The sequence below is a fragment of the Drosophila montana genome, unplaced genomic scaffold, assembly GCF_035044405.1.
Source record: "Drosophila montana isolate Dmon_TW-CO22-7 unplaced genomic scaffold, ASM3504440v1 contig_1853_1, whole genome shotgun sequence".
Lineage (NCBI taxonomy): Eukaryota > Metazoa > Arthropoda > Insecta > Diptera > Drosophilidae > Drosophila > Drosophila montana.
Window position 1 is genome coordinate 1,362,145 of NW_026996772.1, and position 22,223 is coordinate 1,384,367.

The window sequence follows — 22,223 nt, forward strand, 5'->3', positions numbered from 1 at the left end:
TAATATTATAGCCTTTTTATTGATATATATCGATTACCTGAATAATCATTTTATTTATTATATTATAGCAGGTATATCGATATCGATATATATCGATAAACTAATAACTAATCATTTCACAATATATCATATATATATGGAAACGACTTGCATTTAATGCAAGGCAAATCAATTTGACTTTAGGGCTTGAAGAAGAAGCTAAAATTAAGTTTGTGCGATAAATTGAGTTTCATAGTGGAAGCTGTTTGATGCGATGAGAGAATACTCTCTTTAGATTCTATGAGAGTATTCTCTCTTTAGATTCTATGAGAGTTTTCGCTCTTTTGATTCCATGTGAGTAGACTCAGATTGTAGACAATTTATATAGATATTATAAGTGGAGCTTCGCATTAATTCGAAAGCTTTTGGGTCGAACTGCAAGTGAATTCGGCCTTATCCATAGAGCCCCAAAGGCGGCGAAAGAGTGTATTTGGTCCGAAAGCGAACCGCAGGCGGTTTGCTGCTCAAGAGCTCATCTTGACAGATCTTAGCTGTGGGCCGCTCTTATGCAAATGATGGCAGAGGGCAGAGCTGGAAAGTGACAGGACCCGCAGCTAGAGGCCATAAAACCGTAAACGTAACCGGGAGCCAGCTGTGGCCTCTTGGCCACCACCTGGCTATGCCGGGACCAACATCAAAATTAGCCACCAAGGAGCAAATATCAGCGCATCCGATTGCCCATTACGGTTGTTGTTGTTGCTGTTGTTGCTGTTGTTTTCAACGCTGGTAATTTTCATTTAAGACCAAGTGGCCCGCTTCACGTTGACCGCTGATGGATAACTCTCGAGGCGAAGCTGGCCGGATAATTGCAATGCGAGCCCGCAGCTCACAGCGTTAGCTCGCCGTGTGGCGGGTTGCGGGTTGCGGGTTGCGGGTCACAGCAGTTTTCTTATTGAATTGCTTCCCAAGAAATTTGAAACTTTGCAGGGGAGCAGCTGATGGACCCCTTGGACGCACCTGAGCCAGGGGCTCAAGAGCCAATAACGAAAAGCCAGCCAACTTGCAGCAGTTGCCACCTCGTGGGGTCACCCGCTCGCAATTGGCAACGGGAAGCGGCGGCATTGGGTTACCCAAAAACTGATGCCTCACCAAATTCACATGACTAACGCTAAGGCAGGGTGGTGGGGGGAGGGGGGAGGGGGGGGGGGGGCTGCTATATAGGCGGGTGGTTGTCGGATTCTTGTCACGTCAAGAGAATTGCGTCAAGTGTCGAAGCGAATCGCCTAATTATAATTAAATTAACAAGTCCAATTGATTGTAATTTCAAACTAGTGTAATTGATTATCATTAATCATAAATATAATTAAACACACTAAGTATCCCAAGTATAAATGGGTTAAAAGAATTTTTAAATTATTATTTTCTTAATCCCAATATTATTCATCATTGTTCATTATTATTATTATTTTTATTTTTATTAGTAATATTATCATCATTATCATTATCATTAACATTATTAGCTTTAACATTATAATTATTATTATTATTATTATTATTATTATTATTATTATTATTATTATTATTATTATTATTATTATTATTATTATTATTATTATTATAATTATTATTATTATTATTATTAATTGGTGTTATTATTATTATTATTGGTGTTATTATTAATACTACTAATATTATTATTATCATTAGTATTATTATTCTCATTATTATTATCATTGCTATTATTAATATTATTCTTATTGTTATTCTCATTATAATAATTAGTGTTATTTTTATTATATTTTTAATTTTTTTTTCATTTTTACAATGAAAAAAAGATAAGTGAAAAATTATTAAAAAAAAAAAATCTTGAAAATCAACAATATTAATTTAAACAATTTAATAATTAACTAATTATAATTAAAACAATTAATATATATGTCCTTGTTCTGTTCCCTTGTCAAAGGAATAATGGCCTTCGGACGCTGGGAAAGAAGTTTGGGATTCTTATCCCCGAGAAAACGGGAGATAGAATATTTCTTGCCTTTAAGTTCAAATTAGAAAAGGCTTTTAATTTGGACACAAGCTCATAGGCAATTTGTAGGAAACTGTACAAACAAAATTTAACATTATTGAATTGAATTAATTTTCATATATTAATGTTCATGTAATAATCTATTTTCACTTGCTTGAGCTACTTGTTTCGTTTTCCCTTAATTATCGGGAATATAATGTATTTGTTTTTTCGTGGAAAGTCTTGTTTTTCATACTGAGCAAGCGTAGCTTGAGAGTGCCTGACTTATGGACCCTGAACTATTTCAATCTGAAGGTTAACATAAACTCTTCTCCTCAACAGAAATCGACGCAATTACTAAATTCTATGAATTAGGAAGCGCTTCGCACAAGAAGCCTTTTCCAGAATCATTAAATATTACGCATATACTGATTTTCGAGGTATAAAGAAGCGAGGCATCCGGATGATCGAGCTCTTGCCGATTTATTAGTATAGGCGTAGATAAACCCCTTACATGGAACTCCAGCTCAGATGCCTATGGGGAATATAATTTATACTATCATCTTTGTTTTTGGGAAAAGAAACAGTTAAGACCATTTGTAGCACAATATTCATAATCAAAATTAATTTAATCCAAGCCCAAATCAGTCTCTCAACGATCAGGTAGTTAGTTAAAGTATTGATTGAATTAGCCAATTTGGGTCTCAATTCGGCAAAACTTGTGGTAGGCATTTTTTGTTGCATCGTGTTAGTCAAGACGGCAACCAGCACCCAATACTTGACCCCGCCTTGGCCGACTCCATTACAAATGCAAATGCCGTTGACTATTCTGGCCTGTGGCAGGGGGCGAGGTAGTCAAGGGGGAGGGCGAGGCTAAGAAGCGCAGCAATGCGTAAATGAAGTTTTCAAGTGCAATGCGCAACAACAACAACAACAACAACAGCAGCAACGGCAACAACAACAACAGCCGCTCTATGATAGCCGCAGCGCAGCAATGCTTGACGCCGGCAGCGCAGCAGCAGAAGAGCGCGCACTTTTGGTGTTGCTGCGCAAAGAGAGACAGCGGGAAGAGAGAGAAAGAAAGAGAGAGAGGGAGAGAGGGAGAGAGCGAGCGAGCGAGCAAGAATGTAGGCATTTAGCTGGCGCTTGCTCTGCTACTTTTTGGGCAACGGCGCTGTTGTTGACAATTGTTTAGCAATTGAAAAGCAGCCACAACAACAATAACAACAACCCAACCTGCAACCGATAAGAAACAACAACAACAACAACAACAACAAAAATACGCTAAGTTTGATAAATTTGTAAGCATTTGCTCTCTGCGCATGCAGCCTCCCACACAACAACAATAGAAACTACAATAACTGTTAGAAGCTCACACTTCAGCTTAAAAAAAAAAAATGATGCACTGCCTACGCAGCAGCATCGACATCGGCAGCGGCATCGGCATCGACATGGACGTCGACGTCGGCGTCAAAGGCAACGCTGGCGTCTACTACTGTTTTGCGCACGTTATTCACGTTGAAGCACGTAGCACGTAGACGGCAAAGCGCCGCTGTCTCCACACAGCTTCCATTGGCACTGGCTGGCTTTGGCTTTGACGTTTGGTGGCGTGCGTGGTCGGTCGGTCGGACGGTGGGTCGCTTGGTCGTTTTGCTCGCACGCTCGGTCAGCGTCGGCGTCGGCGTCGTCGTCGTCGTCGTTGTCGGTGCTCTCCCACAAAAACGTTGGCGTCGCGCGTCGCTGGCTCGATTGGTGCCAGTGTTGTGCGGTCGCTGCAGCTGTGAGCATCGCGAGAGCGCGTGATGCGTGCGTGTGTGTGTGTGTGACAGACAACAAACCGTCTCGCGCTCGAAATTTAAATAAAAACGTTAATTTTTTGTTGTTATTATAAACAGCAAGTGCAAAAAGCACAGCAAATTTTATGCATTTTTTTTGACAATTTTTTTGCAAGTGTTTCGGCAGCGCTGCGGGCCGGCGACTGTCGCAGCAGCAGCAGCGACGCCAAAGAAAGAGGCGCACAAAGCAAACAAAAATTACATAAAACAACAGCAAAAACGAGGCAAACAACATCGCGAGCAGCAGCAGCAGCAGCAGCAGCGACGGCAGCGGCAGCAACGGCAAAACCAAAAAGCGAATCTAAATTAAAATCGTAAATCAACGCAAATCACACAGCGACAGCAGCGGCACCGGCAGCGGCAATAGAAGAAGCGGCAGCAAAGAAAAAAACAGAAAAAAGAACAGAACAACAACAACAACAATCGCCGCTTATCAAATGCCGCGACGTCGACGACGCGCGCCGCGTGCGTGAATGTGCATTGGTGTGTGTGTGTGCGCGCCCTTGTCTGGGTGTCTGTGTGTCTGTGCATGTGTGCGTGAGTGTGCGGCAAAGTTTTGAACTGGCGGGCAAAGGCGACAGCGCTACCGCTGCCGCCGCCGCCTCAGCAGCAGCAGGTGCAGCTGTAGCGCCAGCAGCGCGTCAACGGCGTAGTCACAGTCTAACGGCAGCTACAACAACAACAACAACAACAACTTCAACAACAACAAACGGCGGAACAGCGGCTGCCTCAACGCAAACGCCGGCATTTCGAACAAGACATTTGCTAAAAGCCACCGCCAAAGTAAAGAAGAAGAAGAAGTGGAAGCAAATCAGCTTCGTCGATGACACGCTGCAGTCGACATCGCTGCTAGTGCCAACAGCAGCAGCAGCCGCCTCGCAGCAACGCAAACGCTCCACCTGCAGCGCACCGCCAGCGCTGGGCGCTGGCAGCGCCGCTACCCATTTTCATTCCCACTCGCAGTCGACTGCGGCGCGACGTCTAAGCAAATTCTTAAAGCACAGCGCACACAAAACAAGCAGCGACGCAGCGCCAGCTGCAGTGGCAGTGGCAGCGGCAGCGGCAGCGCAGCGACGCAAATCATCGGCAGCATCGATCATTGTCGAAACGGCGCTCAACGCCGCCGCCGGCCGTTGTGCAGGCGGCCGAACTGCAGATAAAGCAGAGGCAGAGAGAGAGAGAGCAGCAGCAGAGAGCGCCGAGCACACTGCCAGCCGTCACAGCAGCAGCGCCACGGCGGGCACCGCGACCGAGGAGAGCAGCAGCAACTGCAATACGAACACAAATACAAATACAAACGCCACAAGCGCATCCGCGTCCGCGTCTGCATCCGCATCCGCAACGACGTCGACCTGGTGCGGCAGCATCAACTTTCTCGTTTATATGGTTTGCTCCTTCTGCTGTTGTTGCTACAATTATCGCAATTCCCCAACAAGGTTAGTGACTAAGCGCCCACCACCCCCACCCCAACCCCACCCTCTGCAAATTATCCCCCTCCTCCACTTTAAACTCAACTGATCTATACTCTATATACCCTTGCTGTTGGGGTAGCATAAAAATGGAACACAGTTTGTCTGAAATCTTTGCTAACGGACGAGCTCCGCTTGTCCGGACATGTCCTCAAGTCTTCCAATTAGAATTCATCAGCAACAAAAATGATTTTTTTCCGAAAAGCTTTCGGGGTTCCAATCAGAATATCGTTTTATACACATGCCTTATCTGATCTTCTACTATCTGCAAGGGTATTTGAACTTCGGCAAGCCGAAGAACAAAAACTTGTTCGTTTCCTTTTCGTTGTAAGTCTCTCACGTAACCCTCTTGAGTAACATCTTTCTAGCTGTTAAGTTTCCACTCTTATACTCAACTTCTCTCTTATAAACGTAGCTCTTAAGTTTCTCCAGTGTGCTTAGACCTAGTATCGCTTCCTTTGTCACGCTCTATTATTTTATGTACATATGTACTTTACTAACTCGAAAGCCAGTTTTTGTTCCTTTCTTAAATCGATGCTCAACTTCTTGAAAGATCTTCTTATAAGACTTGCGTGTCGCGTGTCATTCGGAGGCTTGATCAAATTGTTGTGTGTGTTCTATTATTATGTTAATTTGAAATATAACAACAGCAAAAAAATAGAAAACTGGTTTGTCAACTGGTTCCCGCATAAAGTTCGCATCATCGAGCTGAGGCCAGATTAGGCAAAGCGGTCTTCAAAGAAACTAGAAACAGGTAAAAACTAGGGGTCGAAAGGGTTAAAAAAACTAGCATATCTTAATTACCTCAAAAGTTCGCCAATTATTCGAGTTCGAATTCGAGTCAACGCAGAATTTCCCAAAGTTTTGTATTTCCTCTTTAGATAGAGCTCAAATCCGAAAACTCTTTAATTGGATCGGCGCAAAAATTATAGTCTAATTGCGATTCCAATTGCAAAAATTTTAGTCCAATTACAATTCCAATTGCTGCATTGAAATTTCCATTTTTGAAAAATCCTGTTGAATTTTAACATTTTCAGGATTTCGAACGGTATAATTGCGGTATTAAGACACTGTTAGCCCCACCCTGCGTATAGTCCACTCGTTAAATTTTCAATTTTCAGGTGTACTCGTTGGATTTTCCGCAAATCATTGCACCCACACACACACAAACACACAAACACACACACACATACACACACTCTATAGACATTGATTCCGATGTTTCGGTTCTTTCTATTTTGTTCACAATCAGAACACTCTAGCTGACCACAAACCCCCCTCCCCTCGCCACCGCCCCAATCCAATCTGCCGTGAAGATAACACGACAGCAGCAGCCGCCCTCTCTGAATCAGGCCTAATGGCCGAGAGGCACTCGTTGCTATGAAACCCACTTGGGACTAATTATTAGTTTGCCATTCCGTTCGAGTTCCAATTCCATTTACCGTTCATCAGGCTCGTTCATCTCGCGGGCGCTGAGCGCGCCGAGTGGGAGAGAGAAGGCAATAAGAGCTGTCGTCACATATCGTCAATGGGCGAGAGGGTTGGGGGAGGCATGGCACAGGCAGGTCAATCAAATTTTTAGGCTCCGATTAGAATGCTTGCGCACACAAAGACACACACACACACACGCGCACATACTTAAAGATGTGCTAGCAAAGCTCTCTACTGGCTGCTTGGCCAGGCGCGAGGTCAAAGTTCAAGGTTGCCACACACAAACACACACACACGCACACGCACACTTGAGTCGCTCGGATTTCCTTTTGCTGCTATGCGAATTCATTCGGCAGCAATTAACTGTACTTCTCTTAAGCTTTTTTCAATTGTGTAAAATGCGAAATCTGCATCAAAGCAAGCAACAAGAACCACAACAAAGCGACAGTCACAAATCCCAATAAGAATTAGGCTGGCAGCGAAAGCTTCAAGCAAACACACACGCACTAACACGCACGCACACGACCACTTCAAAGCAACACCATCTGCATCGTTGCGTTCTCTTGCTCAGTCTCCCTCTCCCTCTCCCTCTCTGCTTAGCGCTGCGCTGTGCCGGCGCCGCAGCCGCTGCCGCTGCCGCTGCTTTGAGCTGCCTGGTGTGTCGTTTTCGATGCTTCTCTGCAGGGGGGCCGGTCCGGCAGGTGCCGTTTCTTGTGCGCTTGTTTGTTTGATAAGCGCACGCGGCGGCTGCGATCATAGCTGCTGCTGCTGGTGTTGTTGCTGTTGTTGTTGTTGCCGTTGTCGTTGCTGCTGCTGATAAGAATCGTCGGCACACTTTGAAGCTGCTGGCCGACTGCAAATAAAACAGTTTTTGTTGTTGCCTTTCTTTAGACCCTTTGCCCATTAAAAGTGGTTAAGCAGGGGTATATTAAAGGGTTGCCAAGGTATGTAACAAATAGAAGGAGGCTACGCATTTCCGACCCTATAGAGTACATTTTCGTGCCCATCTCTCTCTATTAGTCTAATCTCATAAGAAGAAGCACAGCCTCTGCCGTTATGTACTCTACATATCAGTTCAGATCGCATTTACAGGGTATCTTTAAGTCGACCACTCACGACTGCAGCACCTTGTGTATGTTTTTTATCACAAGCGATAAATACAGCATAAGAAGAAGCAGCAGCAGCCGCAGCACAAGATTAGCCCGCGACGCATTAATAAAATTAATAATAAACACAAAAGGTAAATAAAACATGTGCAACACGATATCTGAAGTAAGATCTGTGTCAAGTGCAAAGCAACATTTCGATAAACCGCTCAAAGCAGAATTGAAAAAAAAAAATTGATATGACCGATTTGCTGTAAGTTAGCATGAAAGTATGCATGTGCTTATGTGTGTGTGTGCGTGTGTATGTGTGCAATGCAAAGTAATTCGCAAGTTCGATTCTTCTTTTGGCACTCTTATACACTGTATCACTCACGTGTCTGTGTGCTTGTGTGGGTGTGATTGGCAGCGTCAAGTCATTGTACTTGGGTAAGCTGCAAGTTTTGCCGTCGTCGACGCTGTGTCTGCCCTTGCATTTGGGCTCTGCCGCTGCTCGCTGCTTGTAATTGGATTTCCGCTGTTTACTAAAGAGAGGAACAGGGATAGAAAGAGGGAGATAGAGAGAGAGTACGAACGCGCAAAGGAGAGCGCGATTGTTAGGTGCCGGGTCGAAGAGGACGACAAGCGCGGCAGCTGTTTGATGATGAATCTCTTGCAAGACGACAGCAACGATGCCTGATGCTGCCTGATGCTGTTGTCAACGTCACCGTCGTCGTCGTCGTCGTCGCCGTCGTCGCATTACAACTTTCAATTTCAATTGCCAAATGCTCTCGCAGCGGCACTTATTATGCGAAGGCACGTATTAAAAGGTTGGGGCCACCCAAAATCACCACCCACCTAGAACATGTTAACGCAAGGCTCTCACGCATGGCGACACGCGCTCTTTCCTTCTCAGTCTCATGCCGCGCTCTCTCACTCACGTCGCCTTGCGCCAGCTTCGTGCACTCATTCGTTCGCCTCGTTTTCGTTTCGTTTCGTTACGCTGCTGCTGCTTCTGCTGTTGCTGTTGCTGTTGCTGCTGCTGTTGCTGTTGCTGCTGCTTCTTGCTCGCGCTGGTCTCTGCCTGTGTGCCGTTTCGAGCGCGTTGTTCGTTCCGTTCGTCGTTGCCGTTTCGTTTTCATCATATAACGTATAAGCAACTTTGCTCGTGCGGCGGTTGGTGTGACTTTTCCTATGAAAAAAATTGTATTTTGTTCAAAAACAAATAATAATAAACACATAAATATATTTATTAAATTGCAATAAAACGCCCAAAGCCTACAAGAGATAAAAAAAAAAAAAAACAACTGTGAAAGTTGCATTAAACGCGCGCGCTTTTCGCATAAAATATATACATTTTTTGTAATTGTTTGTGCGTGATAAATGCTTTGTCGAAGAGCGGGCTGAGGGGAGTGCTGCTGCAGCACCAGCAGCGGCGGCTGCGGCAAAGGGGGCGCCGGGCCCACGAGCAACAGTAGCTAACGTCCAATCGAGCGACTAATTCGCAGAGTGTAGTACATAATAATAAAAATTGCAATGCACAAGTGCAAAAGGCGAAAGGCAAAAACAAGTGGAACAGACAAATAAACAAAACGCAGCAGCAGCAGCGGCGGCAGCGGCTGCACACACACACACACACACACACACGCACGCACACACACACATGCTCGAGCGAGAGAGGGAGAGAGCAAATGTTAGTGAGCGCGAGCCAGTGAGAGAGCAAGAGGTAGAGGAGAACGAGTGAGCAACTACTAAAAGTGCAAACTAGCGTAAGACAACAAAAACAAAAACAACAACAACAACAACAGCAGCAACAACAACGTCGCCGCAGAACGAAATTAATTAGAAAAAAAAGAAGCCCCGAACGACCTCATGGCAAAAATTTTAATGTTTTAAATTAATTGCGGCCGAGACGCGATAAAAAAAAAAAGTAAAAAAACAAAACCAACAAGAAAAAAAATCGTCCCATAAAAACAACAACAAAAGTCGACAAAACTGTTAATTTTTTTATCGCGCCGTAAATGCGAAAAACGTAAAATGAAAAGCAGCAGAAGCAACAACAACAACAACAACAAAACTCAACTCAATGAAAATCTTTGCTAGCACCCAAGTACATAGCGTGGTCATATATGTATGTATCTGTGCGTGTGTGTGTATGTGTCTTTGTGTGTGTGTGTGTGTGTGTGCACAGCCGCCTTATAAAAAGGCGCTCAATTGACATCGGGCTTCCCAAATTGTCGCGTGGCTGTTTGCTTCAAATTTGTATTTGCACTTGAAAAAGCAAGAGACATGCACACACGCTCAGACATACATATACACACGTACGTACATATATATATATATATATATATATATATATATATACGCATAGAACGTACGCAGAGCGAAAGCATCGAATAGTGCATACGCTTTCCAATCGAATACATAATCGTATAAAGCCTGGTATATATAATAAATACAAGACAATATAAGATATAATTATTATCTTATACACACACATACATACATATATATATATACATATGTATATGTCATCTATCTTCTTAAGTGCTTGTAAAATTCAACTGTCCCTGTAAATAGTCTTATGCTAATTACTCTTAAATATTTATGGCAATGGCACACTCCGACAATGTTCTAATTAGACCTATTGCCTAATCAAGTGATCGCCCTTTACCTTCTTCGTGCTCTCTTCGGTGCCTTCTCTTCAGCCAGCCGTTGTTTTAAGCGTTGCTTGAGAAATGTCGCATTCTGCTTTACAAAGTAAATCATGTGCATTCGTTTCACTTCCATTCTGTGTCTCGCTCACCTTTTACAACTTGTGATCTCTTGGCTGCAGAGCTTTTCTTCTTCTGCTGCTGCTGTTGCTTAAACTCTTTAAAAGCGACCCAAAACCAACACGCAGCTCAACTCAAGCTGAAGTGGGGTCGATTGAGGGGGGGGGGGGGGGGGGGGGTTGAGTCTTTTTACTTCTATTTCAACTAATTTGATATCATTTCTAAGCTGCTGCTGCTGCTGCTGCTGCTGCTGCTGCCGCCTCTGGTGTGCATTCAAACGAAAACGAGAACGAAAATCAAATCAAATCAAATTGAATTTTCAGCACAGTAAAACGGTTGCGATGTACCCCAGCCACGCCCACATGCCGCCCGGTTGCCAACAGCAGACAACGGGCAGGATATAACGTGCCTCGCCCCCATTCCCCCCATCCCCACGCCTTCACTTAACGCACGCTCACCACTCAATTTTCCCACCCGCAAACATATTGTACATAAGGTTGAATGGATCAGTGAATCAGTTGCTGTCTTCTTTATCTTCTTCTTCTTCTCCGTCTTTTTCTTCTCCGTCTTCTACATCCAACTCTGCTGCTCATCGAGCGTCATCTAATGCGACGCGCGGTTGCCGCACTTCTGCACAGCAGCATCGACACCGGACCCGACCCGACCCCGGCTCCCATACTGCTGGCTTAACTCTATCGGCAGCGCTGCTGGCGTTGATTTCAAAAATGTAATTTACCGTCCAGCAGCTGCTCGGCCCCGGCCAACATTCATATTCTATTTATTTGCCCAGCGCATTTCTATTTGCTGCTTGGCTTGGCCGATGCGACGCGTAAATTAAAAGCGGATGCCAAAATAATAGTAAACAAACAGTGGAACGGTAAAACGGTGGAAGCAGTGGAACTGAGTACTAGGCTAGCTGGAGTGAAAGAAAGAGAGAGAGAGAGAGAGAGAGAGAGAGAGTTGCGCTGGCGTCGGCGGCGGCGTCAGCGTTGGCATTTACGTCGCCGCCTTGTGCTTTGCATAAGCCAAACGCAACAACTTTTTACCTAAACAAATCAAAAAGTTTTCGGGGCCCGCGCCAAGGGACATGAAAGGACAACACTTTGTCTCTCTCTCTCTATACGTGTGTGTGTGTGTGTGCGTGTGTGTATGTAGCATCTTCATCATCGTCGGCGTTGTCTTCTTCTTCTTGTTTGTCGTCCTGGGAGAGCGTCCGTTGATGAAGTGCGGCAACATGGTCAACTGCAACTTTTGGCCAATATTTTAAAATAACAATTAAGACAAACGTAATTTAATTTAGAGCCAAGCAAAAAGCCAGCAACTGACTAAATTTGATTTCCATCCGGACCCCGAACATAGATGCAGACAAAACGGGATAAACTTCAACCCTTTCCACGCATTTTTCGCCCGCAAAATGTGAATTTAATCACATCTAGTTGTGCGACAACTAGAAATGGCAAAAGATCCTAAAATCTTATGCTTTTAAATGTTTTCAATTCAATTTAAATTATTATTTGCTATCAAAACTTTGCACTTTTCACGCATTTTACACCGCTATAGGTGGAATTAAGTGTTAAGCCTTCTTTTAATCTTTGTAGTGAGGTTTATAAATATTTAACTAGATTATCGTATCTTAACTGAACTTGTCATATATTCTCAACGAAGACGATTCCACATCGAAAAGGGTATGGAGCAGGTGAATATGTTCTGAATATGAATGATGAGTGTACTGAATGATCGGCTCGCACTTGGCCAGCGATTCGCCTAGAACTCGTACGTGTCTACGCGGGCTTATCGACCTTTTAAATAATTTGTAATATGTACATGGCCATAGCATTATCATTTTTCGCTGTCGCAATTCTCTCAAATGTCTGCTTAGCTATCACCTTTACCTGTCACGTACCTTGCTTAGCGGCGATTATTTAGCAGCCAGCGCGACAGCCGCCTCGCAACCCGTTGCTCTCGCGCCCGTTCGGCGTGCATACTATTTTGGACGTGACTGTTCGCGCGATTAGCACACAGAGGCACACATACACGCACACGCACTCGCTCACATAATTGATTCAATTTCGCTTGTTCCGCGATCTGCGCTTAATTTGGGCCTTTTCTGTTGGGGCGCCAGCGTTGACGTCGCCGCTGCTGTTCGCATTTAATACCCTGTTTACATAGCGAAAGCGAGCATATTGGTTTGGCGAATTTCCGGATAAAACTTAAGATTTGCTTGATGCACTTTTATTCCCGGCCACTCAACCACAAAGAACTTTAAATCTGTTTGCATTGTCGACTTAAGTAAACGTCAGTCAATCATTTGATTGATAGTTGATGCAATCTATCTGTGTAAAACCTCTGCTAGGGTATTTGGCTTTTTTCTCGGCTTTCGTGCGCACTTTGGCAGCACGTTTTTGCAAATAAGCATTGGCTAACCGCTTGGCTGATGCATTAATTGATTGATTGATTGACTGACCGAGACAGCCACTCAAATCGCTTTGATTCACTAAATGTCCGCGTTGTTCGGTTTGCTTGCAATTTTGATGCATTTGCGATTTATTGGCCGATTGCATTAGCATGCCAATCGCTAAGAGAGCCACACCCACCGCCGCAGCCGCAGCCACAGACAACCGCCCTCCGCCCGCCCCGCCACCCACTTCCGTTGGGAACTACACTACTTAACTTGTACAACAATTTATTGATTTTGTTTTGGCGGTTTTTCGCACATTTAGCTCTCATTTTTAGCTAGTTTTTTGTTGCTTCTATTCTCTTTTTAGCTTATTTGACATTCGCACTAAAAGTTGGCCCAAAGCACACACACACACACAGAGAGAGAGAGAGAGAGAGAGAGAGACACACACACACTCAGGGTCTGGCTACTGGCCGGTTCCGGGTATAGGAACCAGCTTCTGAGCTTCGGTTAGCGATAAAATTTTTATTTATTGATTTTCATTTATGCTCTCCATGCGGTGTTTCGCCCACTAAACAGCTGCCACATGCTTTATGTGCGACCCGCCCCCCTTTGGCCCCCTTCTTTCGCCAACCTTCTGCATTCCGCACAGCTTCCAAATGAGCGCATGTTGCCCTGCCGCACAGTCGACTGCAACCAGCTCCGTCGCAGCCGTCGCTCAGCGGAGCAATTACATGTTTTACCTACTAATAACAGATTTTATGGCCTTGTCCTAGGAAAAAATAGTGTGTGCGAGCGGGGTTTGGGGGAGAGTGTGTGCTTCTAAGGGGACCAGAAGTTAGGATCTCGTGCACATATCTGACCTATATGAACCTGAACTTAACTAAGTATCATATTAGTTGATGAAGAGTAAATATTTCAAGGAAAATATTAAAGGAACTGAAGTTCCGAAAACTTTGCTTACATAATGGTTAACTTATCTATGCTGTATTATAAAATATATATAATTTTCTTTCTTCCTTCCAAACTGTATTTAAGAAAGAAAGAAATATATAGGAATATACATATATATATATATATATATATATATATATATGTTGAGTTAGGAATAAGCAAGAGTTTGTCTCTTCAGCTCAAATCAGGGCTGCTTCAGCGAACTCAAGTTATTCTGGGTCATTTAGGTAGCCCTGGGCTCAATAGATCGTCTCGGTCATAGTATTTGATATATCATTTACAAGTCCTCGATATCTGAAGATCTCTGCAGTCTAAATATGATGGTCTTTCAGGCAACTGAAAAGGCAGGATGCTGGTTCAAATCCTCTGCTTAAGCTGATGCCACACATTAAACTGTGCCATAACTATGTCTTAGACTGTCTGACATTAAATGATATATATATCTTATGTATATAGATATACTTCCCATTTCCAGATAATTCCCATTAAGCTATAACTCCTATAAAAATATTGCTCTTCCATTTCCTAAGTTCCTACCTATTACAAATATTCCCTGAAACTTACATTGATAAAGTTTTATTTCTAGAATTTGTTAGGTAATTCCCAATGAATGTGAAATTGCAATTTTTAATAAGCCCAGCAATTTATTTTCTCTTGGACTTTTATATCTACTTAGTTATTTGTCTTTAAATTAACTTTACTCTGAAGAAAAAATGAAAATTCTTAGTTGGAATATTTTCATTTTCTTGGAAATAATAATTGCAAAATGCCAGCCAGCTTTAAATGTTTATCTCTTTGCAAGTGCATAGGTAATGCACTTTACAGGTATATAATTGAAAAATGTTATTAAAAAAAATAACTAAAAATCCGCAGAGCAACAAGGCAAAAGACTCGGCAGGAGCTGCACACAACATTTGCGATGGCCATGGCAACTGGCTGAAGTATATTCGCAGGCAGCCAACTTTGTTAATATTTGATGGGCGCGGGGCAGCGGCCAGGAGCCAGGGATCCTGGGGGTCCAGGGGTCGGCTTTTGTGCGGCTTTTTTAGCTGGAAGTTTAGTATCTGTTGCTGCTGACAACAACTTCTACTTCGGGGCGCCATAAAATGTCTGCTAAATTATTATGAATGGGCCGCGGTCTTTCAAATGGATGCCGCCATCCTCCCGATCTATTTGAATTATGAATTAATTGTTGTTAGATATTAGATAAAAATGGGATAATATGGGATATTACCAAGTAATTGGGTCGTCAGTTTTACATAATTGGTCTCTCAAATGCTTCCAAATCTTAATAGAGCTTCCTAAAGCTAAGACTCTTTCATTAAATTTGTCTATAAGAAACAGTTCGAGCATTAATCTGAGCTTTATTGTTATTTTAGCCGAAGAAGCAGCTATTAAGCTGTTAGCCTAATAGCTGTTAACCTTGAAACTGTAAGCCTAACAGCTGTTAATTTAGCAACTGTTATCCGAACAGCTCTTAAGTTGACATCCGTTAGCCTGACAACTGTTAATTTAGCAATTGTTAGCCTTACATCGGTTTTCCTTACATCTACTTGCCTTACAGCTGTTAACCTGCCTAGTTTTAGCCTGACATCTGTCAATTTGACATCTGTTAGCCTTACAGTTGTACACCTGACAGCTGTATGGCCAAAAGCTGTCAACCGTACAAATGTTAGCCTGGGAACCGTTAGAATAACAGCTGTTAACCTGTCAACAGTTTGCGTAACAGCTGTTAATCTGGCAACTGTTAATCAGACATCTGTTAGCCTAACATTTGTTAGCATGTCAACTGTTACTTATGTTTATTCATATCAATATATATCATAACAGGTATTTCTATATCTCATACACACTCTCTCTATCGATATAGCCTTGAGGAGTATATTATAAATTTATCACGGAATGCTTTGACGCTTAGAGTGAGCCGTTTCCGGCCATATTCACATGTGTAGATAAATGTGTGCAGCATATTTTGCGCTCTGAAGCATTTGCATTTGGTTCGTTTTCATCTTTTGTTCGCTTCAAAACTTGAAATTGTTCATCTATTAGAACGTCTTTATTATTATGCTTTATTGCGCACTTTTTGATGCCACACTTCAGAGCCCAAGATGGCCTGCGGGGCTGTTTAAAGTTGGGCGGGGATGTGCGTAGTGGATTGATGTCTTCTATAGTCGCCTTGGCACTTTGTCGACAGGCCGGCATGTGGATTTTAATTTCCGTTTTCCGTTACATGACGCTGTCATCGTTATCGTCATCGTCATCGCTGTCCGTTTCGTTGTCGTTGTCGCTGTCGCTCTTATTGTTTTTCTTCTTGTTTTTGTCGCTCCCGTTTTTGTTGTTGTTGTTGCACAGACTTAAACGAGCCCCATTATCGTAGGCCTTGGGCATGCTTAACCTATATGTAGCAACAGCATGGAATGAAGTTAAAGCTGCGCGATTACCAACACTGCCTTGGGCATGCTTAAACTATTTGCAGCAGCAGAATAAAAAAAGGTTAATGTAATGAGATTAATTGCACAGCCTTATGCATTTGCCAACACTGCCTTGGACATGCTTAACCTATTTGTAGCAACAGCTTGGTAAAAAGTTATAGCAACACGATTACCAACACTGCCTTGGGCATGCTTAGCTTATTTGTAGCAACAGCATATGATAAAAGTACATCTTCGCGATTCCCAACACTGCCTTGGGCATGCATTACCTATTTGTAGCAGTAGAATGGAAAATAGTTAACGCGAATACCAACACTGCCTTGTGTGATTACTAACACTGCCTTACGCGTTTACCAACACTGGCTTGGACATGCTTAACCTATTTGTAGCAGCAGAAAGGAAATTGTTTAAGTAACGCGACTACCAACACTTTCTTGTGCTGTCAGTGTTGTACAACACAAGTTAAGTGTTGAAAACGGTGTCGGGCCTTAAGAAAATCGTCTGTTTTAGGATTATGCTGCATATATGACCAGGTATATGCCCGTAAAAGGCAATTGAATGCCCAAACAGAAGTAAATTATAGCTGGAGGCAACTGAACAATCTGGTTCCGGTGTCGTTTCCCTAGGTGCTTATTAAATTGTAGCTTATTAAAAATGATAGATTCGCAAAATAATTGCAATGCATTCAGAGCACTATTATTAGTTGGCAACGATATAGATATGCATCCAATTCTATGGAATCGCACACAATCCATAATTTTGTCTGGAGTTTTGTGCAACAAATTGTGAATTAATAACCACTCGACTATTGCCAGAGCTAGCCACAGTCACAATAACAATTCGGATGATCGTCGCTCGTGGATCGCGTGACTGCCGACAATTGCATTGCCCCGTTGCCCAACCGGGTCCAGCTTTATTGGCGTCCCCATCCATCACCTGAGGATGAGCACCCATAAAACACACACACACAGACACACACACAGCAAACATTTTGTCACCAATCTGTCAGCGCGGGCTTTGAGCAAATGGCAGCTGAACATTTTGCTAGCTGGCAGCACTTGATTTCAGTTTGTGTCCCGCACGAGAGCAAAACAAACTTCCATTAACATTTCCCCATTTCCCCGTTTCCCCATTTCCCCATTTCCCCATTTGTCCATTTTCCCATTTACCCCCAATTGCTGCAGCGGCAGCTTTGACTTTGAGCCAAAGTTGTTGGGCAAAACTTTTGCCGAGCAATCATTCAAAGGGGGCGGGCTGACGGGCTGGCTGGCTGTGGGGTCGTCAGGAAGTATTTGAAATTGCATAAAGTCTCCGCTCAAAAAGATTTCAATTAAAGTTGTGCCCCCATTTTACCCATTTTTCCCATGCCTGGCCTACACAGCAGCTAATCCTGGCGCATGTTCTAGTTCTGGGGCAATAGGAGAACAAAATGTTTGCCAACCAAAGAACTCGCAATGACAGCAACATGCGATGATGAAATATCCAAATGCGGCAGCTGCAGCAGAAAGACGCTGGTCTACTCAGTATTGAGGTTAACACACACACACACACACCCGCACACACACACATGCACCTCAGACACATCCAAGTCTTCCCCAGTTTTAATGGCATGCATTGAAAACCTCGCTCAAAACATGTCCGAATGCCAGACGCAAAAAGGTGAACAAGTCGCAATTTTGCCGCCGGGTGTAACCAACTGCGCAATGCTCTTTTCTCCCATAGTGGGCGTGGCCTAAAAACAAATGTTAACCATTTTATTCTTACACAAACAAGGTTTCAAGTCTTTGGCTTCAATAACCTGGCACACAACGAATATGCACGTCCTCACCTGCTGAAAGTGTATCGAAAATGATGAAAATGTTGGCTCAGCATGATGGGCGCCAGTGTGACCAGCCATGCACAGAAGGTAGCCCCCGATGCCGACCCCGCGAGTGGCATTGATTTGCGCATAGATGAATCTGCCAGTTGTAACGAATTCGTTAGGGTTTCCCTTTCATTTTCACGTCTTTCTGCTGTAATTGGAACATATACAAAATGCAAATACAGTGAAGACTCTTTGGCGCGAATGGGTGTGAGCTGATTTAGAAATCTCTTTATTGAATTTAAGATTGATGCCTTGTTCCCTTTGTAGATGAATGTTGAGTGAGTTTTTACTCTATGTTAAATGCCGTTTTCAACTCTCAATGTGAATGATGAGAATGACTCAAATGACAGGACATTTTGCTGAGGGAATCCTTTATTTTGGGTGCTTACCAAATTGATCTCTGTCAAAAACTAATCATTTATTTTCTTGATTAAACGCAAATATTCAATTGCAAAACCTTTCAGTTTTTATAGACGAATTTTCATACTTCCTGTTTGATATTCTCATTATTTTAATATATTTTTTTATAATGTTTTTTATGGTAAGAAAATATATTCAACTATGTTAAAGAAAACAAAGAAAAACAAAGCAGCACAAAATCATAAAAGAGAAATGCAAGAGAGACAAAAAAATAGTTAATAGAAATAAAAAACATTTTTTATTTAATCTTTTTTGTTTTGCTCTTGACAATAGGAAAAAGTTCTGATAATTAAAGAAATATTGCAGCTTTACAATTAAAAAAGAAAATAAAACCGGGAAAAGTATAAGCAAAAAATATAAAAATGAAATGAAATTGAAAAGTCGTATATTTGTTCATTTTATATTGCAATGCATGACATTTTCCATATAACAAACATAAATTAAAATTTTTATTTTATTTTTTATTATGAGCCAAATATGTAAAGGTCAAAATTGGCGACGCGATTGACCTTTTCCTGTTGTTGTTGTTGTTGTTGCCTCCTTTAACAACGTGTGAACTTATTGAAAAGCAACATTTTGTGGGCGTGTGCAGCGGCCACTGGCCGTCCATTGTCTTAGCGAGAGAGAACATGAGCGAGAGCGATAGAGGAAGCCAAAGAGAGAGAGAGAGAGAGATCTAAGTAAATAAAAACGTGCGCTGCATGACATTAAAGTTGATCTAATGACCGCCTACGTGAGTCGACTGCCCAACTGGCTTCTTATTTATGGCCAACCAATTCAGTGGCCACCGCGGGGGCGCTAAGACCAAGGGGGGCGTGCCCATTAATGGCTACAAAGCGGATTAGCCAACTGGCGGCCTTGTGGTGTACGCAAGGCGCCCAACGAAGACCCAAAAAGTACACGCACATACACACATACATATATACATACATATGTATATGTATATATATTTAAGTATACATATATATATATATATATATATGTATATATGTATTTGGCGCTAAAGAGCATTTTTAATGCAAATTGTTAAAATGTCAGCAGGCAAATGAGAAGCCATTCGAGAAGTAAAAACAACATAAATAATATTCAGAGGACCGCGGCGCTGCTTTGTGAAGGGCGCGCTTATTGCACAAACACAATCAAATTATTACTGAGAGTGGGCTTCGGGGGTGGGGGGGGGGTCTCTCAAATTGGTGGGGGTGTGGGGGGTGGGGGCTGGTTGAGTGGCAGGTGCCGAAAGGGACGCATGCAAAGGCCATGAAATAGAATTAAAGCACTTAAAAAATTTTCATTGCATATATTCGGGCGCGCAGACGAACTGCGTTATGACGTGGGCGCAACTCACACACACACACGCACACACACACACACACACACACACAAATTGAGCGAGTGTGCTAGTGAGAGCGCCTGTCTTGGCTTACTTTTTGGCAGCGGCAACGCATAAATATTAATAAAGACATCAGGAATTGATTGGATCGAACCGCTTAGAGATGGGCGCGTGCTGCGGCCCAACCTCACCCTCAGCCTCAGCCTCAGCCTCAGCCTCACACTAAGCCTCACCTTTTATTTCGACCTTTCAATTTACATTTATTCAAATTGTTGCTTTCGATGGGAGTTGTCTTCCGCTGCTGGCATCAAGTTTCAATTCAACCGCACAAATATATATTTTTATGAATATTTTTATTTTACAATCCAAAGAAAAAAATAAAAACCCACAAAAGTTGCGCGAAAATTGCAAAAGCATTAAAATTAATTTTTAGAAATTATGCAACGCGCGTAGAAAGGTTCTTCGATATAAATATATATATATTTAAATATAGAAATAAATATTATACAAATATAGAAATAAATATATATAAATATATATAGTAATATAGAAATAAATATATTTAAATATATATAAATATGTACGCTTAGTCAGCATCAACATCCAGCTCGAAAACTATAAAAGCTAGTGACTTAATATTGATGCTTAGCGTTGTTTTTTTTCGACTGAAAATCGATTAAATCGATAAATATCGATTTGTTAATTGTGTTTTTTGAGCGTATCTTGGAGCTCACAACAGATAGCAATACGCAATTTGGTATGTAGTTTCTCGTATATGTAGATCCAGAACATGTCCCTTTCTGGGGGACCACTCAGCGCTGAGAAAAGGGAAAGTCACTTTTTGGGTACAATTTGCTTTTGAATTGCTCTAAGTATAATAAATAATTAAACTAAGAGCTGGCTCAACTTGAATATTTGTATGCCTAACAAAACAGCCAAATTTGCACTTCAATTAATGGATTTTTTTTTTTGTCAAACTCTCTAGATTTATTTTTGCAGTGTATATGAGTATTAGTCAAGCACGTGCGTGCGTTCGACACGTCACGTAAATTTTTTGTTCTGATTCGCAAATTAAACTGATTCTCGCACACGATCAATGTCTGTGGCCCGTGTGTAGCCTACTTTTGTGCGCCTCTCTGTGCGTGTGAATGAAGCTAGAAGCTGTACGGGGTGTGCTTGTGTGTGTGTGTGTGTGTGTGTGCGCTGTATTTTGGCTTAATGAGTTGCGCAAATGAAATACAAACAAAAATATGTTAAAATTCAATTTCAACTTGAAGCGGCAGTCAGAATAAAACCAAAACACACACACACACGCTCAGAAAAGTTTGTGCATAGGCTGTAGTGGTAAAGGGGACGTGGGGCTGCGGGCGGGGTTGCACCTCAGCAAGGGCTGACAAACAGCTGTAAATTGTGCGGTCGCCTAATGGCGTTTGGCTTGATGTTGATTAGGCGTTGCTTTAGCTTATAAACTCGCTGCCACGCCCACACGCTGCTTTTCATATGGAAATTTTTGTTGGCCACAACAACAACAACAACAACAACAAACAAAACAACAGTCAAAAAAGTGAAATGTAAAACTTTTTGGCACAAATATTTTTATGCAAATTGTTTTGGCATTTATTCATTAATATATGTACGTATATATCTGTGTTCGTGTGTGTGTGTGCTCTGTCCCTCAGTTTTCCACTTGTCCTCACAATATCATTGTGTCTGGCATTTTCATAATTTAACTTTCGAGAGTCTAACCCAAAAGTGCAGTTCATTTCTGGAAGCCAACTTGATTAGTGGCCAAAACATATTGTCTCCACATCCATGCCGCACGCTGTGCCAGCTGTCCTTGGGGCACACTTTTGTCGCTGCTTCGTTTGCCAAAAACCAGCAACAACAAACAAGAAAAAGAAGAAGAAGAGGAGCAACGACTGCAGCAGGCAGGCAGGCAGACTTGAAGAGGCTCAAGGATCCACTTTTGTGCGCCAAGTTGTTTTTCTTCCCATTACTGTTGTTGTTTTTCCTTTTAAACCTTTTACTTTTCTCATGTCGCATTTGTTGTTGCGTTTTTTTTTTCTTTTGCATTTTGTTAATGAGACTTTTGCAACAATATGAAACAAGCAGAAGAAAAACACAACAGCTATTATACATTCACTTGTTGCATAACTGCTTATTCAATACCCTTTAAAGGTCCATTGTAGCTTTTATGTTGTTTGAAAGAAAAGGCATCTATAGCTGAGCAAGAGCTAAAGCTTT

The 22,223-nt window shown here is 42.4% G+C and overlaps 1 protein-coding gene across 10 annotated transcripts in view; it reads left to right on the forward strand.

The window, feature by feature from the left end:
* Window positions 1-22,223, forward strand: part of dnc (phosphodiesterase dunce) — a 144,333-nt gene that overhangs the window by 68,671 nt on the left and 53,439 nt on the right. The window contains exon 1 of one of the 10 annotated variants that reach the window (XM_064700707.1): window positions 4,559-5,261. The exons of 7 other annotated variants lie outside the window; for them this stretch is intronic. In XM_064700707.1, the coding sequence (XP_064556777.1) occupies window positions 5,209-5,261 (53 nt within the window). In that variant the 5' untranslated portion in view covers window positions 4,559-5,208. Of the gene's footprint in view, window positions 1-4,558; window positions 5,262-9,513; window positions 9,534-9,989; window positions 10,129-22,223 lie in introns of those variants that run through there. 2 more of the 10 variants (XM_064700712.1, XM_064700709.1) reach the window with 2 other exon arrangements.